At 46.8% G+C, this 11,103-nt stretch overlaps 1 protein-coding gene across 1 annotated transcript in view; it reads left to right on the forward strand.

Annotated features, from left to right (window-relative positions):
* Nucleotides 1-11,103, forward strand: part of eys (EGF-like photoreceptor maintenance factor) — a 193,233-nt gene that overhangs the window by 179,769 nt on the left and 2,361 nt on the right. Inside the window, exons 12-13 of the mRNA XM_090181729.1 lie at nt 10,633-10,794; nt 10,946-11,067. Of these exons, the coding sequence (XP_090037855.1) occupies nt 10,633-10,794; nt 10,946-11,067 (284 nt within the window). The remainder of the gene's footprint in view (nt 1-10,632; nt 10,795-10,945; nt 11,068-11,103) is intronic.

Consider the following 11,103-nt stretch of genomic DNA (forward strand, 5'->3'; position numbering starts at 1 on the left):
CTGAACCCGATGTAGAAGCCACCGGAGAGGGAGACAGATCCGAGGACGAAGATGCAGGTACCTCCGGATCCAATCTTGATTGGGAAGCCACTGAGGACGAAGGCTCCGGAACCTCTGGATCCAGGGCGGCAAAGCTGTTTTTGGTCTGTGTCAGTTCCGGGCTCAACATCTCCATGGAGACCCCCGTTGCCAGAGGACGCCTTCTTCGACTTCCACGGCAAGTGACGTACCTCCATGGCTGGTTGGTTGGGTCGAGAACAGCTCCGTTCTCCAAGGAAGAAGAGACCACTTCGGGGATGGAACCCTGCCTAGCACCGGCCAGTCGGCTGTGGAGAGCCGACACGGCGGCAAAACTTCCACCAGAACAGAGCGGTGTCCGGCTACTAGAGTGGAAGAAAAAAAAAAAGTAGGTGGGCGTGGGTTCCCCAGTAGCTTATGTAGGTTTGCTACTTGCTTGCTAAGAGTAGCTACTTCGCTCCTGTAGTCCTCCGCAAGCAAGCAGTTGCTACATTGAAAGTCAGCGCGGTCCACATTGTCCCGGAACAAAGCAAGCACAGCTCCTGCAACGCTGGAAACGTTTAATAGCGGCCTCCATTTGAGACCTTTTTTTTGAGGCCGCCGAGTGGTCTGATGAGTTCCTACTGTGAAGCATGGAGGAGGTGGTGTTATGGTGTGGGGGTGCTTTGCTGCTGACGCTGTCTGTGATTTATTTAGAATTCAAGGCACACTTTACCATCATGGCTGCCACAGCATTCTGCAGCAATACGCCATCCCATCTGGTTTGCGCTTTGGAACTACCATTAGTTTTTCCACAGGACAATGACCCAACACCCCTCCACGCTATGTAAGGGCTATTTGACCAAGAAGGAGAGTGATGGAGTGCTGCATCAGATGATCTGGTCTCCCCAATTGTGATGGTTTGGGAAGAGTTGGACAACAGAGTGAAGGAAAAGCAGCCAACAAGTGCTCAGCATATGTGGGAACTCCTTCAAGACTGTTGAAAAAGCATTCCTCGTGAAGCTGGTTGAGAATGACAAGAGTGTGCAAAGCTATCATTAAGGCAAAGGGTGGCTACTTTGAATATATTTTGATTTGTTTAACACTTTTTTGGTTACTACATGATTCCATATGTGTTATTTCAAAGTTTTGATGTCTTCACTATTATTCTACAATGTAGAAAATAGTACTAATAAAGAAAAACCCATGAATGGGTAGGTGAGTCCAAACTTTTGACACGTACTGTATATTTTTTACATGAATCCACCAGATAATCCACCAGATACTATAGCTGCAGTCCTGCTCCCAGACTGGCAGTCAGAGTAGCGCTTCAGTGGTTATATCCCGGACTGGCAGTCAGAGCAGCGCATCAGTGGTTATATTAATGAGATTTCAATCAAATCCAGTCAGTCAGTATAGCTCTCTGGTACAAATTGCCAAGGAACATTGGGCTCTGGGGTGAGCTCATTTAAATGAATCCATATTCAGTACACTGTGACCTGTGACCTGTTAGAACTGGCTGGGCCAATAGGTTCAATTAGAGAATGACATTGCATAATAGCCTACTGTGGCTATAGCCCTCTGTCTCTTACAGCCGGTACCAATTCCCTCCCTACTCCTTCCCCTTGGCCCTAAACCTTCCCCTTGGCCCTACTCCTTCCCCATGGCCCTACTCCTTCCCCTTGGCCCTAACCCTTCCCCATGGCCTTAACGCTTCCCCTTGGCCCTAACCCTTCCCCATGGCCCTACTCCTTCCCCATGGCCCTACTCCTTCCCCATGGCCCTACTCCTTCCCCATGGCCCTAACCCTTCCCCATGGCCCTACTCCTTCCCCATGGCCCTAACCCTTCCCCATGGCCCTACTCCTTCCCCATGGCTCTACTCCTTCCCCATGACTCTACTCCTTCCCCATGACTCTACTCCTTCCCCATGGCCCTACTCCTTCCCCTTGGCCCTACTCCTTCCCCATGGCCCTACTCCTTCCTCATGGCCCTACTCCTTCCCTTGGCCCTACTCCTTCCCCATGGCTCTACTCCTTCCCCATGGCCCTACTCCTTCCTCATGGCCCTACTCCTTCCCCTTGGCCCTACTCCTTCCCCATGGCCCTACTCCTTCCCCTTGGCCCTACTCCTTCCCCATGGCCCTAACCCCTCCCCATGGCCCTACTCCTTCCCCTTGGCCCTACTCCTTCCCCATGGCCCTACTCCTTCCCCCTTCACAGTCCCCTCTGTTCCATAAGTTTTTTTTTTATCTGTTTTTTTAAATCTAATTTTACTGCTTGCGTCAGTTTCTTGATGTGGAATAGAGTTCCATGTAGTCATGGCTCTATGTAGTACTGTGTGCCTCCCATAGTCTGTTCTGGACTTGGGGACTGTGAATAAACCTCTTGTGGCATGTCTTGTGGGGTATGTATGGGTGTCCGACCTGTGTGCCAGTAGTTTAGACAGACAACTCGGTGCATTCAACATGTCAATACCTCTCATAAATAAAAGTAATGATGAAGTCAATCTCTCCTCTACTTTCAGCCAGGAGAGATTGACATGCATATTATTAATATTAGCTCTCTGTGTACATCCAAGGGCCAGCCGTGCTGCCCTGTTATGAGACAAAACTAGGGCCTGTAGGACCTTTCTTGTTTATAGTGTTGTCAAGAAGGCAGAGCATCAATTTATTATAGACAGATCTTAGCTACTACTGCATCAATATGTTTTGACCATGACAATTTACAATCTAGTGTTATTCCAAGCAGTTTAGTCATCTCAACTTGCTCAATTTCCACATTATTTATTACAAGATTTAGTTGAAGTTTAGGGTTTAGTGAGTGTTTTGTTCCAAATACAATGCTTTTAGTTTCAGAAATATTTAGGGCTAACTTATTCCTTGCCACCCACTCTGAAACTAACTACAGCTCTTTGCTACAGCTCTTTGCTGTCATTTCAGTCAGTCTAGTAGCTGACGTGTATAGTGTTGAGTCATCCACATACATAGACACTCTGGCTTCACTCAGTCAGTGGCATGTCGTTAGTAAAACTTTTTAAAAGCAAGGGGCCTAAACAGCTACCCTGGGGAATTCCTGATTCTAGCTGGATTATATTTGAGAGACTTCCATTAACCTCTAGCGTCGAGCAATCCCGTATCCGGGAGCGTAATCATAGCCTCAAGCTCATTACCATAACGCAACGTTTGAAAATCGCTAATGAAATGAAATAAATATATTGAAACACAAGCTTAGCCTTTTGTTAACAACACTGTCATCTCAGGTTTTCAAAATATGCTTTAACCAAAGCTACACAAGCATTTGTGTAAGAGTATTGATAGCCTGGCATAGCATTAAGCCTAGCATTCAGCAGGCAACATTTTCACAAAAACAAGAAAAGCATTCAAATAAAATAATTTATAATAATTGCGACGGAGGACACCAAGCGACCACCTGGTAGATGTAGTCTCTTATGGTCAAAATTACGTCACAATGCTGCAGACACCTTGGGGAAAACGTGGAAAACGTAAGCTGACTCCTAGCTCCTCTACAGCCATATAAGGAGTCATTGGCATGCAGGGCTTTCAAAAAATGGGGCACTTCCTGGTTGGATTTTTATCTGGGTTTCGCCTGTAACATCAGTTCTGTAGCACTCACAGACAATATCTTTGCAGTTTTGGAAACGTCAGAGTGTTTTCTTTCCAAATCTGTCAATTATATGCATAGTCGAGCATCTTTTCGTGACAAAATATCTTGTTTAAAACGGGAACGTTTTTCATCCAAAAATTAAAAGAGCGCCCCCTATATCGAAGAAGTTAAAGAACACCCTCTGTGTTCTGTGAGACAAGTAACTCTTTATCCACATTATAGCAGGGGATGTAAAGCCATAACACATACGTTTTTCCAGCAGCAGACTATGATCGATAATGTCAAAGCTGCACTGAAGTCTAACAAGACAGCCCCCACAAACATTTTATCATCAATTTATCTCAGCCAATCATCAGTAATTTGTCTAAGTGCTGTGCTTGTTGAGTGTCCTTCCGTACAACCATGCTGAAATTCTGTTGTCAATTTGTTTCCTGTGAAATAGCATTGTATCTGGTCAAACACCATTTTTTCCTGAAGTTTACTAAGGGCTGGTAACAGGCTGATTGGTTGGCTATTTGAGACAGTAAAGGGGGCTTGATAGTTAGTTGATAGTGCAGAGTGAGCTGCATAAAGTGGTCTTCCTACTATTGCACACCACCTCAGTGCTAACAGTGTAACTCTGGTTTATATGCTCATGACTACTGCTTACAATAGCTGTAGGATAACCAGATGTATTCGGTGCAATTAGGGGTACATCAATTAAATTACTTACATTGTGTTTGCCAATACCCCTAAAATCATGTACATTTCATTCAGCATTATGGCGACTCATTGTCACAATGGTAGGGATTAATTGAGCTGGTCTTGGATCATTTACCAGTCATTGTTCCAACGCAGTATTGAAATGCGTGGACAGAGTCCAGGAGCCAAGATGATTTGGATGGACTCCGTCATTCCTGTAGAGTATCTTCTGTTTCCAGAAGGTGTCAAAGTTATCAATAAAAGTGACTCCAGCAGAGCTACAGTAGTATTTTAGCCAGATGTGTAATGTCAGCAATCTGCTGAATCTTTTACACCCGCGGCCCAAAGATGGTACTGGACCTGAAATTACTGGCCATTTTTTGGAGTCTCTTAATGCTAAAATCAGTTCTTTAAAATCAATTTTCAAATGTTCCGAGCTAGCCCCTCCTGATGTCGTTTGACCCCACATGGACTACGACAGTGTCAGCTCCCGGCATCTGTGGTAGAACAGTCAAAGCACCCTTGTTATGTTCTGTACTTTTGCCTTGGGGACCGAGATGTTTCTCACCATAGAGCTGCCTATGATGACAGCTGGTGATGTTGAATGGGCCAGTCTTTCAGTCAGCCTCACAGTTTGGTGAGGCTGGGAGCTCCGAAGATCTGAACCCGATGTAGAAGCCACCGGAGAGGGAGACAGATCCGAGGACGAAGATGCAGGTACCTCCGGATCCGATCTTGATTGGGAAGCCACTGAGGACGAAGGCTCCGGAACCTCTGGATCCAGGGCGGCAAAGCTGTTTTTGGTCTGTGTCAGTTCCGGGCTCACCCCCGTTGCCAGAGGACGCCTTCTTCGACTTCCACGGCAAGTGACGTACCTCCATGGCTGGTTGGTTGGGTCGAGAACAGCTCCGTTCTCCAAGGAAGAAGAGATCACTTCGGGGATGGAACCCTGCCTAGCACCGTCCAGTCGGCTGTGGAGAGTCGACACGGCGGCAAAACTTCCACCAGACTAGAGCGGCAGAAAAATAAAAAGTAGGTGGGCGTGGGTTCCCCAGTAGCTTATGTAGGTTTGCTACTTGCTTGCTAAGAGTAGCTACTTCGCTCCTGTAGTCCTCCGCAAGCAAGCAGTTGCTACATTGAAAGTCAGCGCGGTCCACATTGTCCCGGAACAAAGCAAGCACAGCTCCTGCAACGCTGGAAACGTTTAATAGCGGCCTCCATTTGAGACCTTTTTTTTGAGGCCGCCGAGTGGTCTGATGAGTTCCTACTGTGAAGCATGGAGGAGGTGGTGTTATGGTGTGGGGGTGCTTTGCTGCTGACGCTGTCTGTGATTTATTTAGAATTCAAGGCACACTTTACCATCATGGCTGCCACAGCATTCTGCAGCAATAAGCCATCCCATCTGGTTTGCGCTTTGGAACTACCATTAGTTTTTCAACACCCAACACCCCTCCACGCTATGTAAGGGCTATTTGACCAAGAAGGAGAGTGATGGAGTGCTGCATCAGATGATCTGGTCTCCACAATCACCCGACCTCAACCCAATTGTGATGGTTTGGGAAGAGTTGGACCACAGAGTGAAGGAAAAGCAGCCAACAAGTGCTCAGCATATGTGGGAACTCCTTCAAGACTGTTGAAAAAGCATTCCTCGTGAAGCTGGTTGAGAATGCCAAGAGTGTGCAAAGCTATCATTAAGGCAAAGGGTGGCTACTTTGAATATATTTTGATTTGTTTAACACTTTTTTGGTTACTACATGATTCCATATGTGTTATTTCAAAGTTTTGATGTCTTCACTATTATTCTACAATGTAGAAAATAGTACTAATAAAGAAAAACCCATGAATGGGTAGGTGAGTCCAAACTTTTGACAGGTACTGTATATTTTTTACATGAATCCACCAGATAATCCACCAGATACTATAGCTGCAGTCCTGCTCCCAGACTGGCAGTCAGAGTAGCGCTTCAGTGGTTATATCCCGGACTGGCAGTCAGAGCAGCGCATCAGTGGTTATATTAATGAGATTTCAATCAAATCCAGTCAGTCAGTATAGCTCTCTGGTACAAATTGCCAAGGAACATTGGGCTCTGGGGTGAGCTCATTTAAATGAATCCATATTCAGTACACTGTGACCTGTGACCTGTTAGAACTGGCTGGGCCAATAGGTTCAATTAGAGAATGACATTGCATAATAGCCTACTGTGGCTATAGCCCTCTGTCTCTTACAGCCGGTACCAATTCCCTCCCTACTCCTTCCCCTTGGCCCTAACCCTTCCCCTTGGCCCTAACCCTTCCCCTTGGCCCTAACCCTTCCCCTTGGCCCTAACCCTTCCCCATGGCCCTAACCCTTCCCCTTGGCCCTAACCCTTCCCCATGGCCCTGACCCTTCCCCATGGCCCTACTCCTTCCCCATGGCCCTAACCCTTCCCCATGGCCCTACTCCTTCCCCATGGCCCTAACCCTTCCCCACGGCCCTACTCCTTCCCCATGGCTCTACTCCTTCCCCATGGCCCTAACCCTTCCCCATGGCCCTACTCCTTCCCCATGGCCCTAACCCTTCCCCATGGCCCTACTCCTTCCCCACGGCCCTAACCCTTCCCCATGGCCCTACTCCTTCCCCATGGCCCTAACCCTTCCCCACGGCCCTACTCCTTCCCCACGGCTCTACTCCTTCCCCATGGCCCTAACCCTTCCCCATGGCCCTACTCCTTCCCCATGGCCCTAACCCTTCCCCATGGCCCTACTCCTTCCCCATGGCCCTAACCCTTCCCCATGGCCCTAACCCTTCCCCATGGCCCTACTCCTTCCCCATGGCCCTAACCCTTCCCCATGGCCCTACTCCTTCCCCTTGGCCCTACTCCTTCCCCATGGCCCTAACCCTTCCCCATGGCCCTACTCCTTCTCCATGGCCCTAACCCTTCCCCATGGTCCTACTCCTTCCCCATGGCCCTACTCCTTCCCCATGGTCCTAACCCTTCCCCATGGCCCTTCTCCTTCCCCATGGCCCTAACCCTTCCCCTTGGCCCTAACCCTTCCCCATGGCCCTAACCCTTCCCCATGGCCCTTCTCCTTCCCCATGGCCCTAACCCTTCCCCTTGGCCCTAACCCTTCCCCATGGCCCTAACCCTTCCCCATGGCCCTAACGCTTCCACTTGGCCCTACTCCTTCCCCATGGCCCTACTCCTTCCCCTTGGCCCTACTCCTTCCCCATGGCCCTACTCTTTCCCCTTGGCCCTAACCCTTCCCCTTCCCCTTGGCCCTAACCCTTCCCCATGGCCCTAACCCTTCCCCATGGCCCTACTCCTTCCCCATGGCCCTAACGCTTCCACTTGGCCCTACTCCTTCAATGTTTCCAGATCTGAAGGGTCTCATGCAGCTTCTCTATGGTGCATACATTCTTTTGACTCATCACGTACGCTGCCGTTTATTATCTATCCTGTTGCCTAGTCACTTTATCCTATTGCCTTGTCACCGGTTACCAATCTACCCCTGCACATGGACTTGGTACTGGTACCCGGACGTACCCCATGTTTATAGCCAAGTTATCATTACTCAGTACTGGTACCCCATGTTTATAGCCAAGTTATCATTACTCAGTACTGGTACCCCTTGTATATAACCAAGTTATCATGACTCAGTACTGGTACCACTTGTAAATAGACAAGTTATTGTTACTCAGTACTGGTACCACTTGTAAATAAACAAGTTATTGTTACTCAGTACTGGTACCACTTGTATATAACCAAGTTATCATTACTCAGTACTGTAAATAGACAAGTTATTGTTACTCAGTACTGTAAATAGACAAGTTATCATTACTCAGTACTGTAAATAGACAAGTTATCATTACTCAGTACTGTAAATAGACAAGTTATCATTACTCAGTACTGTAAATAGACAAGTTATTGTTACTCAGTACTGTAAATAGACAAGTTATCATTACTCAGTACTGTAAATAGACAAGTTATCATTACTCAGTACTGTAAATAGACAAGTTATTGTTACTCAGTACTGTAAATAGACAAGTTATTGTTACTCAGTACTGTAAATAGACAAGTTATTGTTACTCATTGTGTATTTATTCCTTGTGTTATTATTTTTCTATTATTTCTCTATTTTCTTTCTCTCTGTATTGCTGGGAAGGACCCGTTAGCATTTCACTGTAAACCTGTTGTTTACGAAGCATGTGGCAAATCACATTTGATTGGACTTTAGAGATATACAAACATTGAAGATCTTCAAATATAAGTAATTACATTATTGCCGCGCACCTACAACAAGAAAACTCAGATGTGAGAATGCTTTAAAAAATTGTAGATCTGAAAATATTGAAGGATTAGGGCCAACAGAAGGAATGTTTATTGTCATGAGTCTTGTCCTGGGGCAGAACTGAACGATTTCCACTAGATAGGCCGGCTGCAAAGTCAGAATTGTCTATATTGTAAAAATTGAATGAACATGAAAACTAAAATTAGCTTTTTGGTCTATGGTTAGGCATTAGAGTTAGCAATATGATTAAGGAGAAAGAGATGGGGATAGAGGGGGGAGGAGAGACAGAGAGGGATCTGAGGAGGGAAGAGAGACAGAGAGAGGGATAGAGGAGGGAGGAGAGACAGAGAGAGGGATAGAGGAGGGAAGAGAGACAGTGAGAGGGATAGAGGGGGAGGAGAGACAGAGAGAGGGATCTGAGGAGGGACAGAGAGAGGGATAGAGGACGGAGGAGGGACAGAAGGGGGAGGAGATACAGAGAGAGGGATAGAGGAGAGGAGAGACAGAGAGAGGGATAGAGGAGGGAGGAGAGACAGAGAGAGGGATAGAGGAGGGAAGAGAGACAGTGAGAGGGATAGAGGGGGAGGAGAGACAGAGGGGGGAGGAGAGACAGAGAGAGGGACAGAAGGGGGAGGAGATACAGAGAGAGGGATAGAGGGGAGGAGAGACAGAGAGAGGGATAGAGGGGGAGGAGAGACAGAGAGAGGGATAGAGGGGGAGGAGAGACAGAGAGAGGGATAGAGGGGGAGGAGAGACAGAGAGAGGGATAGAGGGGGAGGAGAGACAGAGAGAGGGATAGAGGGGGAGGAGAGACAGAGAGAGGGATAGAGGGGGAGGAGAGACAGAGAGAGGGGCAGAGGGGGAGGAGAGAGAGAGAGAGGGGGAAGAGAGACAGAGAGAGGGATAGAGGGGGAGGAGAGACAGAGAGAGGGATAGAGGGGGAGGAGAGACAGAGACAGAGAGAGGGATAGAGGGGGAGGAGAGACAGAGAGAGGGATAGAGGGGGAGGAGAGACAGAGACAGAGAGAGGGATAGAGGGGGGAGGAGAGACAGAGAGAGGGGGAGGAGAGCCAGAGAGAGGGATAGAGGGGGGAGGAGAGACAGACAGACAGACAGACAGACAGACAGAAAGCAAAGTAGGGACAGAGGTATAGAGAAAAAGAAGCCATTGTGTGAGAGAAAGAGGAGATGGAAATAAATGTCACAGCTCAGTGTGTCCCACTATCTCCAAGCTTACCGCATTTTATTTAACCTTTATTTAACTAGGCAAGTCAGTTAAGAGCAAACCCGACGAGGCTGGGCCAATTGTGCGCTGCCCTATGGGTCTCCCAATCACGGCCGGTAGTGATACAGCCTGGCTATGTTTTATGATGTTATTATGCAAAACACAGGGCTCTATGTATTACTGTAGACCTACTGTATACAACACACAGGGCTCTATGTATTACTGTAGTAGACCTACTGTATACAAAACACAGGGCTCTATGTATTACTGTAGACCTACTGTATACAAAACACAGGGCTCTATGTATTACTGTAGTAGACCTACTGTATACAAAACACAGGGCTCTATATATTACTGTAGTAGACCTACTGTATTCAAAACACAGGGCTCTATGTATTACTGTAGACCTACTGTATACAAAACACAGGGCTCTATGTATTACTGTAGTAGACCTACTGTATACAAAACACAGGGCTCTATGTATTACTGTAGTAGACCTACTGTGTACAACATGTTCTCATCTTCAATCTGATAGAACAGGAGTTTGAGAATATACAGATAAATCCAATAACATTGTTGTCATATAAAGCAATAAGAATTACACTACAACTCTGAACAAATCTTACAGATTTTCCATTTACTCTGGTTCTTCTTGGTGTTATGAAGATAAACCTTCATAGTAACATTTATAATGTTTGATACATTAGCCATTTTTTTGTATTCTGTTCTTGTAACAAAAGTAATTTCAGAACCAAATAAACAAGAAAAAATATTCTAAAATGATTTAATACATTTTTTAATGAGGTTTCAATTTCTCCCATTCTTGTTTGTTTCAGCCATGGCCATCAGTGACCCGTTCTTCAGCGGTAACCAGTCATCCTGGATGTCTTTCCCTCCAGTCAGCATCAGACACAGGACAGACCTCAGGCTGCAGTTCCAGACTCTGTCACCAGAGGGCATCGTCTTCTACACAGCACAGCACCTCAGTGCCCGGGCCGGTAGGAACAAACACAACCATTCTATCTCTGCTCTGTTTTCATGTCATTTGTGGTTTATAGAAACGTGCTAATAATATAAATACATTCAGAATGACAACAACATTAATCACCATCGTATCCCTCTGTTTCTCTCTGGCCATGTCATCCACAGGAGACTTCTTCTGTGTGTCCCTGACATCGGGGTTGGTCCAGCTGCGTTACAACCTGGGTTCTGGAACCAACGTGTTACAGTCCACTAACAGAGTGGACACCAGCGGAGGGACCTGGCACACGGTACCATGTCAAATCAAATCACATTTTAATTTGTCA

This window comes from Oncorhynchus mykiss, chromosome 1, assembly GCF_057628025.1.
Source record: "Oncorhynchus mykiss isolate SJ-2025 chromosome 1, ASM5762802v1, whole genome shotgun sequence".
Taxonomy (NCBI): domain Eukaryota; kingdom Metazoa; phylum Chordata; class Actinopteri; order Salmoniformes; family Salmonidae; genus Oncorhynchus; species Oncorhynchus mykiss.